General features: G+C 46.8%; 1 protein-coding gene and 4 non-coding genes across 5 annotated transcripts in view; all 5 read left to right on the forward strand.

The window, feature by feature from the left end:
* The window catches only part of GNL3 (G protein nucleolar 3), a 21,482-nt gene extending 1,376 nt beyond the window's left edge, over positions 1–20,106 (forward strand). The window contains 15 exon segments of the mRNA XM_006025886.2: positions 70–128; positions 2,507–2,644; positions 4,832–4,945; positions 5,729–5,812; positions 7,643–7,778; positions 8,565–8,668; positions 9,903–10,035; positions 10,793–10,811; positions 10,813–10,878; positions 13,020–13,197; positions 14,205–14,347; positions 15,061–15,197; positions 18,237–18,421; positions 19,396–19,477; positions 19,577–20,106. Coding sequence (XP_006025948.2) covers positions 70–128; positions 2,507–2,644; positions 4,832–4,945; positions 5,729–5,812; positions 7,643–7,778; positions 8,565–8,668; positions 9,903–10,035; positions 10,793–10,811; positions 10,813–10,878; positions 13,020–13,197; positions 14,205–14,347; positions 15,061–15,197; positions 18,237–18,421; positions 19,396–19,477; positions 19,577–19,662 — 1,664 coding nt within the window. The 3' untranslated portion in view covers positions 19,663–20,106.
* LOC112550642 lies at positions 7,842–7,915 on the forward strand. The gene has a single exon (XR_003094571.1). It is a non-coding gene; the product is annotated as a small nucleolar RNA SNORD19 (small nucleolar RNA).
* On the forward strand, positions 9,618–9,699 carry LOC112550645. The gene has a single exon (XR_003094574.1). It is a non-coding gene; the product is annotated as a small nucleolar RNA SNORD19B (small nucleolar RNA).
* LOC112550644 lies at positions 12,863–12,941 on the forward strand. The gene has a single exon (XR_003094573.1). It is a non-coding gene; the product is annotated as a small nucleolar RNA SNORD69 (small nucleolar RNA).
* Positions 13,484–13,557, forward strand: LOC112550643. Its single transcript, XR_003094572.1, has one exon. It is a non-coding gene; the product is annotated as a small nucleolar RNA SNORD19 (small nucleolar RNA).
* Positions 20,107–21,843: the final 1,737 nt, after the last annotated feature.

Raw genomic sequence — 21,843 nt, forward strand, 5'->3', positions numbered from 1 at the left:
CGACGTCATCGGGTGCTGATAGGCGGTGGCCTTGGTCTGCCCTCTGTTAATGGCGTGTCCTGATTGCAGAGCTTCGGAAGGGCAGCAAGCGCCTGACCTGCCACAAGCGGTACAAGATCCAGAGGAAGGTGGGTCACCGAGCCGGAGCGGTCGGATTCAAGGGACCAGTTTCTGCCCCAAGCACAGCATAGGCAGGCAGGAGGGGGAAGGCGAGCAGGAAAGCTCAGGCCAGGTCTTTGCTGCCCGGCTTCCTGAGGGCTTTGGGCTGCAAAGTGCTACGTGGAGCCTCATTGTGTTCAGCTACATCAAAGTCCTGAACAGACTTGTTGCATTTGCAGGGGAGGGCTGTACACTGTTCAGCACTCACCTACACGTTCCCCAGCTGGGGCCCCGTAGTGCAGCTCCTAGTTCTTTCACACTGCACATGTTCATGGTTCCACTGTTTGTCTAGGGCAGTGGGGCTCAGTAGTGCTGTCCAAAATTTAGACTGGTGTTTTATTTTGAAGCTGTTTCGACGCCTTTTGAGCTTGGAACAGTGAAATCGAAATGAAACAACAGGCTTTGAAATGAAATGAGGGCACCCAAAATGTTTCGAGTTTCAAAGCAGCCCAGTGGCGGGAGGTGGGGGAGAGCTAGGGCTGTACTCCGAGCAGCTCCGCAAGCCCCACGAAGCTCAGCCCAGCAGCAGGAGAGCCAGTGGTGGAGCTGCTCTGAGCGCAGCCTTTGTTCTGAGCGCAGCCCTGGCCAGTGGCTCTCCCCTGCTTCCCACTGCTAGGCTCAACTCCGTGGGGCTGCAGAGCCTCTTGCTGCCAGGCTGCGCTCAGAGCGGCTCTGCCACTGGATCTCCCTGCCTCCTGCTGCCGGGCTGCACTTTGAGTGGCTCCACCAGCTCCATGGAGCTCAACCTGCTCTCTCAGCACTGCCGGACTCCTTCCAGGGGTGTGGACCCCCAGATCTGAGGTATTTCTAATGTGCTGTGTTATCAAGAGCTCTAACATAGGGCTGTCTTCTAAGTAGCAGAGGGTTTCATACCTTGCACCAGCACAAGCGATAGGCTGCATGCTGTGGGGGGGAAATGCTGGCATGGCTTTTTTTTGGCTGATAAAGTCACTGATAAATTCTGTGTTTATGGCATGCATGGGGCTAGGAATACAGCCCAGCAGCTTAGAGAGCAGCCTCCTGCTGGTAAGCCTGGGAGGGGAAGGAAATTGAGGCTCCCAGGGTGAGGGAGGGATGGGGCAGGTGCTGCCCATCCAGGGTGGTGAATGCAACCCTGGGGCATGGGGTGGAGCCATGCACTGCCATTCCAGAGGGCGGGGGGGATGGCTTCCTGCCGCTGTGCTCACCCTTGGGAAAGGCATGGGGGCATGTGCTGCCCCAGATTTGTATGCAGGGCGAGGGCAGGCTGCCCACTGCAGGCTTGGAGCCAGAGCTGCGCTGGGGCGGGGTGGGCTCAGCTATGGGGGTACAGGTAGCAGCACTGAGGGTGGGCTTTGGGGACTACAGCCATCCCCAAATTCCCCATAGCCACCCTTCCCAGCACTGCTGCTGCCCGCCCTGCACAGCTGAGCCCACCCCACCCCCGCCTACCCCAAGTGGAGCCCTGGCCCAGCCTCCACCTTGGGGAAGAGGCTGGTGCAGATGCTGACCCCTAGCGCACAGCGGGCAGCCCATTTTCACCCCCTGCACAAATCTGGGGGGGCACATGCCCCTCATGCCTCCCCCTAGGGAGTCGTCCCTGCTCTGCACCCCCTAGATGAGCTACCCACGGCTCTGCCTCGCCCTGGGGTTGCATTCGCCACCCTGGGTGGGCAACACCTGACCCATCTCTCCCTCACCCTGGGGGCCTTGATTTCCCCACCCCCCCCAGACCTACCAACAGGAGGCTGCTCTCCAAGCTTCAGGGCTGCATTCCTGGCCCAGTACTTGACATGCACGCAGCATTTATCGGTGATATTATGGGCCAAAAAAAAGCTGAAGGCTGATAATGTTATTTTTTATGTTATCAGTGCTGATCCAATATGCGACTGATATATCAGTGCACCTCTAGTCTTTACCTCCTTGCAGAGGGGCTGGGACATGGGGGTGGGATAATTACTTAGATCGGCATTAGCCTGAGCCTGAGTTAATCTACCTAGTTTATCTTATCATGAAGGAATGCTCAGAGGATTTGGCAGTACTCCAGGGTGTCCCATCACCCTGGCTGAGAATCATTGCAGTAGAGGTTATTTTAAGTGGATATGGGAGTCTGAACGGCGCTTGAAAATTGCCTTCAAGTATATTGTAAAGAACAGATCTTCATTGGGAGGGGCAGTGGCACAGATGATGTAATACTGTAGATCTTTTGAATTTTAAGTTTGTAATACTTAGGATTCATTAATTTAGCTATAGCTACATGTGTGTTGATTCTGCAATTAAAAATCTTTCTCTGGCCACATACTTATATGTAGGCATTTAGCTTTTCCTATTAAACTGAATTCCAATATATATTCTTTCTTGATTACAGGTACGGGAACACAAGAGAAAACTCAGGAAAGAAGCCAAGAAGCGTGGAAACAAAAAGCCCCGAAAAGATCCAGGGGTTCCCAGTGCTGCACCATTCAAGGAGGAAGTTCTTCGTGAAGCTGAGCAAAGGAAACAAAGGGTAACATAGTTTAATTTATAGTGAAGTGAAAGGGGGTATGAAGACAGCCTCACTTTCAGGGGAACTTGGTGCATGTCATCCTTCACTTTACATAGCCTTAATAGCCATTTACTTGGATGGGGGTGTTTAATCTAGTACCCAATGCTGTCCACAGCCTGATCCCAGTGATTGGGTAGGGACCTGTGTCCTGGACTTTGGGGTTTCCCCATGCCGGATCTCTGTGCTCAGCTGAGTATTGAGATCTTTCATGTATCAACCCCAACATGCCACACTTTCACTTTAAGGTGTGATACAAACAAGCCACAAAGATATTATATATGGAATATCTTTGTGTCTTATTTGCTATATTAATATCCCATAAATTGGCTTTAACATATGTACTGTTTATGGCACAATTAACATCTTAATCATGTCCTAAATGTAGTGTATGCCAGGGCCCCAAGATCTCTTTCCTGTATTGTAACATTTAATGTAGATCCCTAGTTATAGGTTGCGTATTATGGTAATTAATTTCACAATTTCAGTTTGAGCTCCTTCAGGATGCTAGGGTGAATGTTGTTAAGTCCTGGTGATTTGTTACTGTTTGGTTTATCAGTCTCCTTTAAAAGCTTGCCTTGTACCTCAGTTTGGATCAGTTCTGCTGACTTGTCTGTTGGGAGAAATGGCTCTGGTGAGGGATCTCTCTAACATCTTCATAATAAAGTTCTGTTGCAAAGAACTCATTTAGTACAAGTGCTAAAATTCATGCAAATTAAATTAATAACATTCCAAGTTAAGAGTTTTCAACCTCTTTTTAACAAATGTACCCCTTCTGCCTCAAAGTTTCACCTTGTACCCCTTTATTTTTTTTCTTGTTTTTAAGGGGGTGGGGCAGATTGAGGCCTCAGTGGTGGGGGAGGGAGTGGGGCAGGGCACAGGACTGAGCCTCACTCGGTGGGGGGCAGCTCCAGCCACTACATGCATGGAGGGCATGGGGTGATGTGCCTCCAGATCTGCACGTGGGGCGAAGGTGGGCCACTGCAGGCTGGGGCCAGGACGGCGCTGGGTTCTTCCCGGTCAGGGGCTGCACTCAGGGTGGGCAGTGGCGGTGCTGGGAGGGGACTACGGGAGGGGCTGCAGCCACTCCAGAATTCTCTGTAGGCCTCCGCCCCCCAATCCTTCTTCCCGGTGCTGCCCTGGCTCCAGCCCGCAGCTCACCCTCACCCCACATGCAGATCTGGGGGCACATGGCCCCTATGCCCTCTGGGGGTGCTCATAGTGGTGGGAGCTGCACCCCTCTGTCCTGCATTCCACCCTGGCTGTTCATCACCTGCCCTGGCCCTACTCCCTTTCTCACCGTGGGGGGCTACAGGAAGGGCTGCAGCCACTCCAGAATTCTCCATAGCCCCCCCTTCCCCTCCCTTCCAGCACCGCCACCACCTGTCCTGAGCGTAACCCAGCCCAGTCCCCTGCCAGGAAGAACCCAGCGCCACCCCAGCCCACAGTGGCAGCAAGCTCCGTCCTGCATGCAGATCTGGGGGCACACACCCCCCCATGCCCTCCCGGGGGTGCATGTAGCAGCAGGAGCTGCTCCTGCCCCAGCTGTGCAGCACCTGCACCTACCCCAGCCCCACTCCCTCCTCCACCATTGGGGCCTTGATCTGCTGCCCTCATGCCCTTTCCCCCACAGCAGACTTACCAGTTGGACCCAGCTGCTATCCATGCTCCCGGACTGTGCTGGTTGCTTGTGTGCTGCACTGTGGTTTTGCTCACATGGAGCATTTATTGAGCACGTTATTGGGCATATCAGTTCTGCGTGCCCTCTACGATCTTTTTAAGTATCCCTAGGGATACGCATACCCCCAGTTGACAGTCACTGTTCTAAGTGGCTATGTGTATCCTTTTATAGTGGTCAGAAATCTACAGTCTACAGGCTGGATCTAGCCTGTGAAGAGATTTTATTCAGCCCACCAAGCTGGGGTGGCAGAGGCAGCCAAGTTGAAGGTGACAGCCTGCCTTTGGAATGGGCTATGTTAATTCAGCCTGCCATTGTCCAAAGGTTGCTGACTCTCTTCTAGAGCATTTCTCTTCCTTGGGGTACTTTTACAAACAACTATTCCTGATCGTAAATTCAGGAAAGAGACTGCTTTTTTCTTTTTTTCTGCTTGTATTTTTTTTTTTAATCTATTTTTGTTTTATTTACTTCAGCTTGAAGAACTGAAACAGAAGCAGAAGCTTGCTAGGCAAAAAGAATTTGAAAAGAAGAGAAAGCTAGAAGCTAAAAAAGATGCTACCAAACCAAAAAAAGATCCAGAAGGAAAGGTAGGTGGATCTGGAATAATTTTTCTTTTGTGAACAGCCTGGTTCATTTGCAGCCAAGAAGACAGATGTTTGTCCTTGCACAAAGTTTAATCCTGTTCCTTTTGACATCTGTCCTTGAATTCCAGTTGGTTTTAGATCGGAACAATAGAAAATATTTGCGGTACTGCAGTGTTGCTAAGTCTAGTAATACTGTAGAAATTACCGTGCGTTTCTTTTGATTTTTTTGTGTTTTAAAGCAGAAATGGCCAACCTGCAGCATGTCAGACACAAGTGCCATGGGCAGCCTTCGTGTGTGGCATGCTGGCAGATCAGGAAGCACAACAGCAGATAGGGCAGAAATCAGAGCAGCGGATCAAGCAGGGAGCATAGGGCATGAAGCAGAAAGCAGAGCAGCAGATTGGGTAGGGGTAGGGGATTGGCACTGGGGCAGGGCAGGGTACCGGCCTGCCAGAAGTTGGCCCCTACAGTTTTAAGGGGTGAGAAGGTTTTATGTTCACTATCTAACACTATCTAAAAATTTTACAGTTTTTCATGTAGTACTTGGATAGATGCATCATGGGTATTAGAAATGTCACCTGAGATTCCATTCAAATTTATAGGAATGATAAATGTGATTCTCAAATGTATAGTCTTTTCTAAATAACATGAGTTTTGCTTTTTCATGCTATTATAAATACTGGAGCTCTTGTTTGCTGTTATTTCCCATTATATGTGTAAAGGCAATGTTCTAATTGTTGGTTTCAAATGTCCTTCACCCTTCCTTCTATCTGCTTTTGCATTCAGGAATCCACTGTGAAACTGAAAACAAAATCTAACAAACAGCTAGATAAAAATTCAGCAAAATCATTTTGCAGGGAACTTAAAAAGGTAGGTATTTGAATTATCTTTTTGGTTGGAGATATTTAATATTAAACCCTACTTCCCAATTAAAGGTAAAAAGATGAAAGTGGTTTCAGTGTTCTGACTTGAAATTAAATGTTTTTTGTACATTTATAATTATTGATCTAGCAATAACAGGTTGATATAGGCTCAATTGCTTGTGAGAATTGGCTTAGAAACGCAATGACTTGTCAGCAAAATGATGAAAACGATTAAATTATTTGGGTTTGCTGCAAGTCTCTTATTACTTGAAATTACAAGAAAACAGCAACAAAGTTGTCCCCCCTACCTCCCCAACATGTGTGTGTGCACATGCGTATACATACACACTAGAATTGCTTGGTAAAAAAATATGGTGCCTCATAAAATTAAATATAATAAGTGCATCTGTCCAGAAAAATTGATCCGTTCTTGATCTGTTGGTGCTGTCTTAGTTACCAGAGTGAGAGAACAACTTAAAAAGCACTCTTTTTTAAAAACATCCTGTTTACAATTCTTACAAGTAACTGTGATATTTCCCATCCTCGAGCAACTGGAGAGGAGCTGGGTGCGTGGGGACTTCTTTCTGTGTTCTGTAACACTTTGTATATAACTGGTTTCACTGTTTTATCTTAATAAACAAGGCTTTTTCTTGTGTTGCACATTAACACAGGAGGGAAACATTTGTTTATTTGCTTTTAAGAGAAAGGAAAATATGACTGCAAAACCATAAAATTGGCAGAGGATTCTGGGAAAAGCATGCTACACAACTTTTCTTAAGTCTTTTTCTAATTAACTTCATTTTCAAGTTGCTGCCCCTTTTGATTATTAAGCCATTGTCAGAAAAAGGAGTCTATATTGACCTTTAAGTTCTAGAGAATTGTTAGGTTCAAAGTAGGACTGTCAAATGATTAAAATTTTGATTATAATTAGTTGCATGATTTAAAAAATTAGTCACAATTAATCACGAGCCGCAGGAGGCTTGTCCAGGGGCATGAGGAAGTGGGGCACAGCTCCTGGTTGCTGCACGCACCCCCGGGGGAGGCATAGGAGGCATATGCCCCCTGGATTTGTGCGTGGGGTGGAGGCAGGCTACCTGCTGCAGGCTGGGCGCATGCTCCCTGTGCCATCTCCGGGGGTGTGCACAGTGGCAGGGAGCCCGCCCATGCCCCTGGACAAGCCTCCCGCGGCTCCATTCCACAACTCGCCCCAGCCCCGGAGCCCCAGTCACCCCCTGCCCCACTCCCTCTCTCACTGGCCTCAGTCTGCCCCTCCGCCCCCATTCCCACTCCTCCTCCACAGACTTGTCTGCTGGGTGCTGCTTTACATGCCACAGGGCTGCTTGCATTCCTGACCAATGCTGCAGCAGCCCAGAGCCGGCACCTGGGCTGCCTTGCGATCCTCTGTATTGTCACTGCTGCTCCGATGGCCACAAGGCAGGAGTGACAGCGGTGAAGCTGAGCCCAGGTGGAGCCCAGTGGGCTCCAAAACCATGTGTGCAATTAATGCATTAAAAACATTAACACAAGAATCAATTAACATGTTAATCGTGCATATTAACAGCGATAAATTGACAGCCCTTGTTCAAAGATGACAGTTACCTGAATCTTGAGTCTCATATGTGTACCTTGTTTGACTTGTGTGGTTCAAAAATGAATGCATTTTTTTTTTCCTGAGCCCTTTTTCTTTATTCCCACTTATAAAGCTTGATTTTATTAATTGTCCTTTAAAATGAAAACCTCATTATAATGAGGGAACAATATTTTTGCTTTTAGACAGACTCTGTGAAGCTGTTTTTAATCCAGTGAATGACAGTCTATGTTCTTCGTTCCACTATAGGTGATTGAGGCTTCAGATATAGTACTAGAGGTCTTAGATGCCAGAGATCCCCTGGGCTGTCGGTGTCCCCAGATAGAACAGATTATTACCAAGTCTGGAGAAAAAATGAAACTAGTGCTGGTTTTAAACAAAATTGGTAAGTGAAACATTTCTGTCTGTACAGATATTTAGTTGATCATATGATTCTGCATTAATATATGAGCTGTGAGGAAAATAAACAAATCTGAAATACCGCTGAATACTGTAAGATCCAATTCTGAGCTCATTTGCTTGTTTAGTCTCTTAGTCTATAAAGGTGCAGCTTTCTGACACAACTTCCTACCAACTGATGTGATATAATTACACTTTTTAGCCATTCTTATTTTACATGCTTGGCTTGATACAAAGGAGAGGAAAATAAGTTTCAAACAGACTGCAATAAAATCCCTATTATCCAGGATTTTACTAATGGGCACACACTACTAACTGGAATTTCCGGCGGGGTGGGGAGGTGGAGGAAAACTCGCACGTGGTGGTTGCCGCCACTACCCAGTGCTGTTACAGCTCCACATGTGGCCACCGCCCGCCCGCTCCAGTTGCTCCCACCACCACCCCCCCCGCCACCCACTGTCATGCACTGCTGCTGCTTGGCATACAGCTATTGCCACCTTCCCGACACCACCCCCCCCTCCCCGCCACCTCCCCCAGCTCTGTGTTATCTGAAAACCCCTGTCAGGTTATTTCAGATAATAAATTTTTACATAACCAGCAATCCCCTTACCAGAGATGCCAGATAACAGAGATTTTACTGTATGTGTTTAGTTGTGTAGGCACCTGTTATACAATGGGAAAATAAGCTAGTGACTCATCTGATTCTAGGCTATATGAATGTTACAAGAGTGATATTTGAAGCTTGTACAGTGAAAAACCTGTTTTATTCCAGATCTGGTGCCAAGGGAGAACTTGGAGCAATGGTTATGTTATTTGAAGAATGAGTTGCCAACAGTTGCTTTTAAATCCTCAATGCAGCTGAAAGATCGGAGTACGGTAAGAGCATTTCAGTCTTGTCTTATGTGAGACTGAATCCTCTTGCTTGTGGCCATTGGTGGCAGAAGGCAGGGCCTAATGGGGCTTAGCCCTCCCAAATGCATGGCAGTGTAGAGGGCCAAAGGGCAGCCTGTGTGGCTGCAGTGGGGGAGGGGCATGCACAGATACAGACAAGTAGCCACAGCCGCCCAGTGGTGTGTAGAGCACTGCCCACCACACAGCAGGTAAGTCTGTGGGGGGGGCGCACATTGAGGCCCCCACAGTGAGGGATGGAGTGGGGCAGGGGCTGGGGTGAATGGGGCATCAGTGCTGGAGTGGGTCATGGGATGCTCAGAGCCCAAGTGGCTCATCCCTGGGTGTGGAGGAGCCTCCTGCTGCTGCATGCACCCCGGTGGAGGCCTGGGGGCATGTACCCCCTGGATCCATGCGCGAGGTGGAGGCAGGCTGCTGTTGTGGGCTGGGGCTCTGAACCCCACTGCCCTGGGACTTGTGTGACACTGTGCTGCCACGTGCTGACTGCGCCACAGCCTATGCCCGCCTCGCAGTGGCAGGCACATGGTGTTGCACCACTCCCAGGTCAATGGGGCACAGTGCCCCAGCCCACCTCTGCCCTATGCACAGATCCGGGGGGCACATGTGCCCTGGGCCTCCGCTGAGGTGCACACAGCAGTAGGAGGTCCCTATACGAGCTGCATGGGCTCCAAGCATCCCACGACCCAGGCCAGGCCCAAGGCCCCATTCACCCCAGCCCCTGCCTCAGTCTCACTCCCTCCCTCGCTGTGGGGGCCTCAATCTGCACCCCCCCCATGCCCTTTCCTCACAACAGACTTACCTGCTAGGGGTGCATGTGTGTGTGCATGCATGCGTGTGTGTGTACTCGCATGCACAAGCACGCACTCAGCCCCTCCCTTCCCCCCCCCAATAATTTCTCCCTCCACCTTTGCTCATGGCTGGGTTGAAACATGATGAAAAGCAAAAACTCTTGACGCAAGAGTGAAGATGGCAAGATCCAACTCTGATTTCTCCCAGTCAGAGTGCTAACTTTTACAGATGTCTAAGGGGTTTGGGTTTTTTTGCTAATTTATATAACTGCAGGTGATTTTTTTTGCTTAGTGATACAGTGATCCTTTCATGTATAAATATTTTTTAACTTTTTGGATTAAGATTTAATTCCTCACATGCATACAGTTAAAATGCATGTTCTTTGTTTTTCCCTTTTTGAATTTTACATCAGGAGAAGCTCACAAAGAAAAGGGGACATAAAGCTGTGTCAGTAAGCAATATGTGCTTTGGAAAGGAATGCCTTTTGAAGCTTCTTCGAAAGCACTGCAAGACTCAAGAGAAGGCCATTAAAGTTGGGGTGATAGGTACTTTTTTCCCCTCCTTTCTCTTACAGGAATACTATGAAGGTGGGCAACATAATGAAATCGGAGGGTTCCTTCTCACATCCAAGACTTTGAAGTATTGTGTGGTCTCTTACGGAACATTTTTATCTTTGATGTGAGACTTGGTATAGCTGCACCCTCATGGCTAGCGATGAATGTTCCACTTCTACCCAAAATGTATCTTTTGTAGATGAGTCCTGATATTCATGACTAACTGAAACTGAAGCATGGGTCTAGCTTGATTATAGGACACAGGATTTACCTTGTGATCTCACACTGACTATACATATTCCTAAGGGCACCCCTAAAGCCAGTAGTTTTGAACTAATTCATGTGGACTAGAGCAGGGGATGTCAACTGGAGGTATGTGAAAGGGGCTAGGGGGTTTGTGTGGGCAGGCAACGATGGAGCGCTACTACCCACTCCACTTCCTCCCAGGAATAGGGCTGTGGGAGATGAAGGGCACCACCTCCTCTCTATGGGCCGCACAGGTGCTGCTTGGCCAGCTGGACGCGGCGGGTGGGGCTTGTATGTGGCGGCCATGACTGCCATCCACTACACTGTGCCACCGCCGCATGCAATCCCCCCCTGCTCCACATCTGGCTGTCCGTCCTGTGTCGTCTCTCCTCCCCCCCCATCTGGTTGGGGTACACTCCTGAAAATAGGTTGAAAACCTCTGGACTAGAGTTCCTTGTTTAATAATTAATTTTTTTTTTACCATTTCTGTGTCTGTCCTTAGGTTTTCCAAATGTGGGAAAGTAGCATAATCAATAGTTTGAAGGAAGTGCGTGTCTGTAATGTGGGGCCACTGAGAGGTGTGACCAAGTAAGTTTAATCTGATAAAAGCCCACTAGTTTTGACTTTTCTTGTTGCTGTTTGCTTACCCTAGTAGTCTTAATTTCTACAATTTTCTTCAGTGCCTGCTCTAATCAGTTAAAGTTACAGTGCATAGCTCCTGTATTCTGGAAAGATCCAGACACCTTCTCTGCACTTCTACAAAGTGTAGTGGGGTCTGTCAGGATGAAAGCACTGTTGTATATTAATTTTTGAAGTAAATGTTTCATATTGTGTAAATTATTCACTGCTTTTAAAATCTGGCCTAAGGCAGGGATATTCAAACCTTGCTTATTGTCTGTTCATTAACACGCACCAAGACAAGGACTGATGTACTGAAGGATTTATTGAAACCTGCTGATCTTAAATAGAGAGGTGTGGACTGCAGGAACTGGTATGATCAGTTTCACATTTGGTTGTTCATACATACGGATCTGATTTCTCAGGACCTGCTTCATTAAAGTTGAAGACACCCATGGGTGGGCCATGTGATAAATTTATGGCAGCAGCAATCCAATAAACTAAGCCTAATTGTCTATTAAATATGGTATCCATTTGGGGTGCACTTATAAAGATTTTTTTGGGCCAATACCAATGGCTGATTTATTGACCGGCCATATTGGCTGATATGCATTGGAGAGCAGCATCCAGCTGTTAAATCTGGGGTAAGGGGCATTGACAGGTGCAGGGGACAGATTGATGCCCCCATGGTGAGGGAGGGAGTAGAACAGGAGAGACATTGCCCAGTCAGGGCAGGGCAGAGTGGGGCATGGGACAGAGCCACAGGTGGCTAGTGCAGGGGGGGCTCCCGCTGCTGCGTGCACCCCAGGGGAGGTATGGGGGGCACATGCTCCCTGGATCTGTGTGTGGGGCGAGGACAGGCTGCCCACTGGGCTTGGGACTGGGGCTCTTCCTAACAAGGGGGCTGGGCCAGCTCTGCGTTTGGGGTGGAGCAGGCGGCAGTGCTGAGAGCGGGGCGGGGCTACAGCGAATTTTGGGGTGGCTGTAGTGCACCTCAATAGCTGTGCCCCCCCCGCACCGTTGCCCGCTCTGCCCCCAACCACCCCAAACGCAGACCTGGCCCAGCCCCCCTGTCGGGAAGAGTTCTGGTCTCAAGCCCACAGTGGGCAGCTTGCCCTCGCCCCATGCACAGATCCAAGGGGCACATGCCACCTATGCCTCCCCCAAGGTGCTCAGTGGCAGGAACCACCCCCCACCTCCAATGAGCCTCCTACAGCTCCATCCTGCCCTGGCCCAACTGGGCAGCACCTGCCCCAGCCCCACTCCCTCCCTTATCATGCGGGCTTCTATCTGCCCTCCCCACCCCCCCCCACTTCAGACTTACTGGCTGGATGGTGTTCTCCAAGCTGCCTGGCTGCATTCCTGACTGTGTGTATGGTGTGACTGCATGCATGCACGCAACATTTAACGGCAACCTTATCGTCCACATCAGCCAAAAAAAGCTGATTGATAATGTCAATTTTCCTTTTCTCGGTGCCAATACAATATGGACCGATGTATTGGTGTACCTCTAGTATCCATAATAGGGTTTTTTTTATGTGATCTCTAATCTTTTGAACTTCCTGCAGCTGTTAGTCACCTTTTTGGTCAGCAGGAGAATGTGCCTAGTAAATTTGTAACTAGGAATCAAGATCTAACCCTACAAGTTACTCTACCTGTCTGTGTTATAGTCTGACTATCTTTAAAATGGGGGTACGATAGTTATAATGATCTACTCTGTAGTTTAAAGAAATGAAAAAGAGAGATCCCTTTGTGAATTACCACTTGCAAAAAATTTTCAGTCTTATTGCTGTCACTCTTGTATATTGTGCTGAATTATGTAGATGCAAATAATACGTCAGAAGGCTTTAATAAGCTATGGAATTCCCATACTCTTTTAGTGAGTTGGTGACAGCTACAAATAGAACCTACGAGTTCTCCATTTACAAGACTACTTAGTTTTAGGCTTTTAATGTACATGAAGCACATGATGATGTATTGGAACTGACTTTGTATGAGGAGTTTTTATTCAATCCAACACTGAGCTTCATGTCTTGCTGCTTCTCACCAAATACATTTAGCTGATTTGATTTATGTTTACCTACTTGAGTGATGCATTTTCTCTCTCAAAGGTGCATGCAAACAGTGCATATTGACAAAGAGATCATTATATTGGACAGCCCCAGCATAGTTGTGTCTCCCTCCAACTCTACTCTTGCTCTGGCTTTGAGAAGCCTCACAGCTGTTGAAGAATCCAGAAACTTACTAGATGCAGTTAATGCTGTTCTGAAACACTGCAGTAAGCAGCACGTAAGTTGGTCAATAATATTTAGGTTCTGTCCACTGCTCTTGCTCTAATAAAAAGGCTCATTCTGGCAAACAGTGGTAGTATTTGTACAGTGGTAGAATGTGACCTACTGAAAGCTGAGCATGAAGGCTTCCCTCAGGGGAAGTTTTATTTTTTGGGGGGCGGGTTTCATACAGACAGCCAATTCTGCCTGTTATATCTGGTTGACTGGCAGATAAAATGCACCAGATCCTTTTAGCTTCTTGCTGCGCAACTTTTCTTATAATTTGATGATTTTACTAATGGAGTGAGAAATGAAGATATGCTCAATGTCTTACTGTTATGTTGAAGACATCAGATCCAACTCTGATCTCATTCCTAGATGCCCAGTATTAAGACTGATACTCAAACTGACTCCCATTTATTTCAACAGTGGGTATGTACACACCTACTCTTGGAGTGTTTCAAAAGAGAAGCAGCTGTTACTTTCTAATGGCTGTGTGTAAAGGAGATGACAATACAAATGTAGCACAATCACTCCAACTTTAACATTGCTTCATGCAGTTCCTCTTTTGAAACAGCTCCAAATGCATGTCTTCACCTAAAGCTGGGTCTCTCCCAAATGGCATGCTGATTTGTAGGTACAGTAGAATGGGATGTGAGATTCAATTAGGGAAGGGGTTTTCAACTTTTTTTGAGGAGTGTACCCCTTCTGGTGGGTACCCCCTTCCAGATGTGGACTGGAAGGTCCCCCTGTCAGCCGAACATGCAGCAGCAGCAGGCTGGGAAGTGAGTGGATACTTTCCCAAGTATCCCCAGGGTATGCATACCCCTGGTTGACAACCCCTGAACTAAGGTAAAGACATTGTGGCTGCTGCATTTGCTGATGGAGTACCCTGTAATGTCTGGTTCCAAAAGTAAATGTAAAGCATCTCCCTCTCTTCATCTGCGTTAGGTATTGGTTTTAGATCACTGATTTATTATTTTCCTGAAAATGTGAACTAGTCTTTTTGTTTTTTTTCTATTTCAGGTAATGCTGTGCTACAATATACCAGACTTCAGAAATTCACTGGAGTTCTTAACTTTACTTGCTCAGAAAAGGGGTATGCTGAAAAAGGGAGGTGTCCCTGATACAGAGAGTGCAGCCAAATTACTGCTTTATGATTTGACAGGGTAAATACATTTTTATTTTGTTTCTGTATATAATGCATTCTGGGTGCTAATGAATTACATGAAAGGTTAAGGTAGTCTTTCTTCCCCCCCCCCCTTTTTTTTCCTGCATCATGGAAGGGGATGTTGGATGAATATATTTTTGACATCAAATTTCAAGAATGGGATGGAATATGAATTATTTTACACACAAATAATTAATCTGTGGAATTTAAGAAGATTTCTTGTATATCACACAACAGCAGGGGTGCTTACCTCTACCAAAATACGGGCTGATGTCTGCCAGAAAATGTCTGTCCCCATAGCAAATATTTCTCTTCTGTTGACAGAAAAGTAGCTTAGACAGCCCATTACTCCTGTTCACATTTTATAGGGGTTACCATATTTCTTTGAGTTTAGGATGAATTCAGCTATCTTAATGACTAGCAGAGTGTGTTGACTTTCTTCCTAGTTAAAGAATAGGACTTATTAGTGAGTGGCTGTGTGTGTAAATGGTGACAAATCATGCCAGGAAACCAAGGAATTCTCGCAGAGATCCAAGCGCTTAAAATATCTCAAAATCCAGTTAGAATTTAATTCTGTAAAAGTGCATTACATGTAAGGAATTGGTTATGCTGAGAAGTGTAAGAAGAGAAATTAGTGTTTCATGTGTATCTTTAAATGCGTGAAATGGTTAAAGCATGAGTGTTTTTAATTCAGTTATTTTCTTTTCCCAGTGCCAAAATAAGTTACCACTCACGACCTCCTATGTCTCAAAATCTGTCGTCACATCTTACTAAAGAGATGGTAGCAGAAATGCAGAAAGGTTTTAGTTCAGAGGAGCTAGAAAAGGATAACATGAGCACAATTAATGGTGAGATTCTTTTGTAACACACTATCATGGTTATAGTAGGTACTGGTTTTAACATGCAACTCTCAAATGAGAGGCCTGTTTTAGGGATAAATGAGGCATTTGATTGCTGTTTGTGTCCATGCATTATTTATTTGGCTAGTTCTGTGTTTCCACTTATCCGCCCTAGCTTTTATAGGTAGTATGAATAGCCGCACACTTCCTTTCAGATATCTTTTGTTAGGCTGTGGGGAAAAAATGCTTTTCCTAGAAAGTTCTGACTCGCAACATTAATGGCCTATGGGTTTGGTCTTTGTCTTTTGGGAGGAGAATGAAGCTGTTCTCCTGACCCTCTTCTAAAATGTCTTAACACTCACTCTCCTGCTTTCCTAGAAACTCCATTCTGGATATATCTCTGGTGATCTGAAGTTCTGTTTACAGCAGCTTGCAGTGCTGTTCAAGAAATTAATGCAGAAGTGAGCAAAATGGCGGATCTGGCCAGTGGCCAAACCCCATTGCCCAGCAGCCCCTGCCCACATTGCTGCGGCTGGTTTCCATGAAGACCCTAGCAGCACCGGGACTGTGACAATGCAGGGTCAGGGTTTCCATGGATACCGGCTTCAGCAGTGCTAGCAGGGTGCACTGCTGGGTGCGGAGCTGCTTAGGGACTGGGGCTGGAATCTTGCAGTGGTGACAGCATGGTCCAGAGCCAGGGCAGAGATGTGACCCGCTGCCTGTACGCCCCTGCCTGGGGCTTGTGGACAGCAGGTAGCAGCTATGCCCTGGTTCTGGACTATGCTGTCACTGCCACAAGATCCCAGCCCTAGAGCAGTTCCCTGCCCAGCTGCATTCTGGCCTCCATGAAAACCCTGGTCCTGTGCCACTGCTGCTGGGGTCTCCCTGGAAACCAGCTGCAGTAACGTGGGCAGGGGCTGCTGGGGCAATAATCTACCAGGACTTTGCCTGCCCCTGAATTAATGATTCTCTAAGGCTGAAGTGGTTTTCTGAGTTGAACCTCCTCCCCAAATCTCTGCATAACAGAGTCTTCAGAATGAGATTAGGATGCAACCCCAACATTGTAAAATTCTAAAATCTATAATGGTACCAGTTATTGTCATAACTTAAAAAAAAAAATCATCGTGGCTAAATCTGATTTACTGGTTCAAGTACAAGGTATGAATTACAATCTCTTTTCTAGCTGTGTCATGCATTTACTGTAACACTAGACAAGTCAGGGAATCCTCCTGTTTCCAGTTACTCCCTCCCCAAAAGGTAGGAAATGTTGCTTAACTATTCAGAGAGTACTCAGGTGCCCAGATCGCAACATGCATTTATTTGTACTGAGTATGTGTTCATAAGCATAGGCCTGATAGATCCTCACGGCTGTTGCATCTAACTGATTGGCAGGGATCCTGGTTTCCCTTGACAAAAAAAATCTGCAAATTCTTGATTTAAAACCCCCAAAAATCTATAATTAAAAGCCCCCACAACCTCCCCTTGTCCCTGCCCCCCAGCTGCCAGGGCTATGGGGGCAGGGACCCTGGTCCGCAGCTCCCTGCCCCCAACAGAAGGCAGTGGCTGCTGCAGCCGAAGGACCACAGAGCCAGCTCCCCCACTGCTGCCTGCCTGCTGCAGGCGGGGCCGGCTCCCGGCGGCAGTGTGCACTCCTGGGTGGCAGGGGGGGGACCTGCGCCCCCCAGATATGAGCAGGGGGTGGAGTTAGGGTGGGTTCGTGCTGTGCGGCTTCCCTGAAGGGCCAATAGTGCGCTGCTCTGGGTCCGCACGCCACTGGCCAGGCGGGTTCTTCCCAGCCAGGTTCCCGCAGGGCTGGTGGAGCAGGGAGGTGTTGGGGAAAGCCCCACATGCAGTGCCTACCTAGCTGGCAGCATGTGGATCCGGAGCGACGCTCTATTGGCCTGAGCGGACTCCACACTTTCATGTGTGACTTCCCGTAAGGGCTGATACAATACTGCTCTGGGTTCATGTGCTGCCGGCTGGGTATGCACTTCATGTGAGGCTTTCCCCAATGCCTCCCTGCTCCCTCAGTCCCCAGCCAGCTTCCCGCAGGAGTGCCTGCCTGGCATGTGGACCCAGAGCAGCACACTGTTGGCATGAGTGGGCTCTGTACTTTTCTGTGCAGCTTCCCTGAAGGGCCAGTAGCATGCCAGTCTAGGTCCATGCCCCACCGGCCAGGCAGGCACTCCTGTGGGAAGCTGGCTGGGGGCTGAGGGAGTGGGGAGGTGTTGGGGAAAGCCGGACCTGGAGTGCTCGCCCGCCTGGCGGCACATGGACTTAGAGCGGCATGGTATCAACCCAAGTGGGCTCCGTGCTTCCATGTGTGGCTTCCCTGAAGGGCTGATACCACGTCACTCTGGATCCATGTGCTGGCAGCTGGGCGGACACTCTATGTGGGGCTCTCCCCACCACCTTCCCCGCTCCCCCAGTGGGCTTCCTGCAGGAGTGCCCAGCCAGCCAGTGGCACGTGGACCCAGAGAGGCATGCTATCAGCCCTTCAGGGAAGCTGCACGTGGAGGCATGGAGCCAGCTCAGGCTGATACCATGCTGCTCGCCGTCCACGTGCTGCTGGCCGGGCAGGCACTCCAGGCCTTTCCCTAACACCTGCCAGTGCCCCCCAGCCCCCTGTAAGCCCCACTTAGCTCACAGGCAGGGAAGTGAGCCTGAGCCCAGCCTTGGGTGACTAAGAGCCTCAGACCCAGCCCTTTTTTCCTCCCCCTGCCAGCCTGCAGAGCTCTTTGCAGAAGTGGGAAATTCACAGGTTTCTCTGCTAAAAGGTAAAATCTGGGGTTTTTTTCTCTGATAAAATAAGGAAATCTATGGTTTTCTCTGTTTTTCTGTGGGAAACAGAAAACCTGGATCCCTGCTAATTGGTCACTGTGGCAATTTTCAAGGTCAGTTCAGACCTAGATTCTTCATTTTCAGACTTCTTTCTAAAAGATATTATCTTGGCAAAGTGTTGAATAAAAGTGACTTAGTGCTTGCAAATACCTATCACTTAGTTCTTTTGCTAAGTCAATTAATTGATTTCTCTAATACCTTTCACAGCTGTAAAACATCCCAATTTGGCCAGCAGTCTTCTTTTCCAGTTTTCTGGCATGACAAATGGGGCAACTGAAGAGACTGCATTGGAAGAGGAAATGTCAGAACAAGATGACTTGGAAACTAGTGAAAAGGAGAATGATGTAGCCAATGATCAGGAAAGCGCTGAGGAAGAAGCAGCTGTTGAGGAGGTACTTTAAATAGTTTCACAAAGGCTTCCAAGTCCCAGGCCTGAAAAAAATAAAACCCATTGGTAACATGGCTTGTAAACTGAGAGTGGTTGTACAGTAGAGAAGCAGCAGGGGAGATCACCCAACTTGCCTAACTAGAAAGAGGGGAGAAAAACTTATGGTCAGAAAAACAACCGTCTAAAAATGGTACTTTCTTGCTCACATTTGAGCCATGTTCAAATATTTCTCTTATACTTAAAAAGCCTATAATACTAACTCTTTGTTTTTATAAATTTCCCCTTATGTCTATAGAACTGCCAGTTTTGGGAGAGTGAGCTGGATTTTAGTCGGGCTTATGCATGAATCAAAGTGTTAAACTATAAGCTCTAGCTGTTAAATACTTATTGTCTGATAATGATGCAGGAACCAGAACGAGCCCAGCTTGAATATTCAGAACGTAACAAACTTATTGGAACCTGATTGATCATTAAAGTACTAAATAAACAAAGCTACCGGATTAATATGATAGGGTTTATATTCATAGTGCATTCAGATTTCTAGCTTCTCTGTTCATAATGGGGAGTTCCAAGCATTTTCTTTTAACCAGTTTCCCTGGCAAAGTTTTCAAGCTGCCTACTATCAACTTACACTTTTTTTTTTTTTGCAAGAGTTAAGATGTGTCAGCAGTGTTCCCTGCACATTTCTGAAATATTAGGTTATGCTGTATCCATCTCTTCTGGCTATAAGCATATCAAAATTGTAGATAATTAATTTAAATATAGTACCTCTGCCCTGAAAACTGTAGTTCTAAATAGTGTACAGACAGGGAAGTGGAGTGGGATTGAGCAGTGCAAGACAACATAAATTGTAATCTTAACACATACCCCCTGCCCTTCCTCCCCACTCTTCCAAAAAGAAGAAAAAGCTTTGCCCCACCCTCCCACTTGTCCAGGTAAACTGACACTAGTAAGAATCTCTGTTGGTATTGGTTTTAGGAAAATAACATTCAGGTGGACAACAAAACAAGTCATCAAAAACCAAAAGTGAAAGATGCAACCTTAAAAAGGCAACTGGCAGGTACGTATTGAAAGCCACAAGCTTTCTTAAGTCATTCTATATAGTAATGATAGCAAGAACTTGTAGCTAACAGCTTGCTTTTTTTCTTTCCCCTCGAAGGTGGAGAGCCCAATACTTTATCATACAACCTAGATAAAACAGCTGATGAAGATGATGCTTATGATTTTAACATAGATTATGCATAAAGGCAGAAATGTGCACTCAGAGGCCTGATTTTTTTTTTTAAATGCATTGTTAACTTTGTAAGCAACTTTGAACACTTTCCTACTGCCTTTCAGTGCTGCTAAAATCCTACAGAACACAGGTCTTAAGCAGAGATTCAGCATCTCTATAGGCATGTAACACATTGTATATAATGCAGCATGCCCTTGTGGGTTTTCATTTGTGATATAGTTTGGTATAAGCATTTTGTATTACGTAAAAGTTAAGAGCTTAACTGTATTTGAGCGGGGGAGAGGGGGGGTTGATGTACCACAGAAGGATACTTCAAAAAATTAAGCCCAGTACTATTTTTACATTTTTTAACTAACCAAGGTAGATATTTAACTTGACGCAATATAAAAGTGAAATTGCATGCAGTTTGTTTTCACTTAGTGTGGATAAACAGACATGAATTACTTCAAATTCCACTTTTATTTGAAATGTTTCTCCTTTACAGCAGTAGTTCTCAACCTTTTTTTTCTACCAGGATCCATTTATAAACATCAATGGCCAGTCCCAACCCAGTGCCCCTGACTGCCAACCAGCTGCCCCCCACACCCAGGCCCCAGCCCCGCAGTGTGTGGGGCCAGGGGGTGGGTCTGTGGGGCAGGGGCCCAAGCAGTCCTTTGCAGGCTGGAACTCTGCCAGCTTGCAAGGGAGAAGCCATAGTTTCCCACATTTTTCTCATTTAAAGCAGAATCCATTTTTAAAGCTTAATCCATTTTTTAAATTTATTCGCAACCCTTTCATATATTCTTGCAACCCACAGGCTGAGAAACAGTGCGTCTGTATTGTACAAATATACAGGCCAATCCCAGCTAAAGTGCCTCCATGTGCTGGAGTAGATGATGCTGTGCTATTCCACCACTTGTAGGCTGGTAAGAAGGAATCACAGCACCCTTCAGCCACAATTCCCCAGAGGCTTCTGAGGAAAGCCAAATAGAAATAGCAGAACTCTATGGATAGTTGACACAACCTCCAATATATCTTGGTTTCTGCATGGGAAAAGCAAAGAATGGATACCTACCTACCTACCTACCATTAGTGTCAGCTTCTAGCCTTTCATGGAGTCCTGCTGTGAGGTATTGACTCTTCTCTCTAGGTTAAGGTAAAGAGTCTTTGCTTATCCGGTTATGCTTTCTGTTTTCTTCCAGTAGCTCTACTAGCTGACTTGCTGCACCATTAAAATCAAATTCTTCACTGGAATAGAAGTATGGAGGAATGCAGATGCTGTGCTCTGTTGGCTTCCAAAATGGCTGCTGCTCTGTGGCCCAGCAGGCAAAAGTAGTAAAATCCAGCATTAACCCTCTCAGAGCTACTAAGGAATTTGCAGTAGTTATTGGCTGAGCACTGCAGCTTGTGCCTTAAGCAGCAGCTGAGCTGGGTTAGGGGAAGTAAGCTGCTGCATGCAGTCTGTAGTACCTTAATGAGGTTTACGTTTCTGTATAGTAATACTGCCTTTGCAAGGGACTGGGGCCTAGCTTTGTTGCTGTCCTACCACATCAGAAGCTTCTTGCTGCTTCACCGAGACTGTGTCCTGGGATGCTGCACTGCTTGGACAGTTTCTAGGAGCATTGACTGTCAGAGTCTGCCATGACTTCAAATATTTTTTTCTCTTCATTCTGCCTTCGAAAAATAATCTTATTGGAGGCATGTGCTGTGCAAACAAAAACAGTACTTCCAGCAATGCAGGGCTGGAGAAAGCTGCACTGCTCAAATACTAACCAACACATAGGACAATTTTGTGTACCTGTGCCCAGTAGAACTGAGATTTTTTTTATATAAAGGGGGTGTGAAGCAAGACAGTATTCTTGTAATACTGTCAAAGAGCCAGGTCAATCCTTCCCTGGCTCTATAGCTGCCATGTTAAATGCCAAGCAAAGATCATAAACCCTTACTTGGGTGGAGACTACAAAGCCAGAAAAGGGTTAATGTGTCTTAACCCTTTGTGTCTTAACCAGAGTACTTTGGGGTACTCTGTCTTCCCATAGCAGCGTCCTGTCCTCATTTTACTTCACTACTGGGAGGAGGAATAGAAGGGGCTGCAACTACACAACAACAGCCCCTTTACCCTGATTGGCTTCCGCTACTTACTAATAAACCAAAGTCACTTTTTCTTTATACCTAAACTGAACAAAATGCTTTGCAAATCATAGTATCATAGA

The sequence above is a fragment of the Alligator sinensis genome, unplaced genomic scaffold (genome assembly GCF_000455745.1).
Source record: "Alligator sinensis unplaced genomic scaffold, ASM45574v1 scaffold78_1, whole genome shotgun sequence".
Classification (NCBI taxonomy): Eukaryota; Metazoa; Chordata; order Crocodylia; family Alligatoridae; genus Alligator; species Alligator sinensis.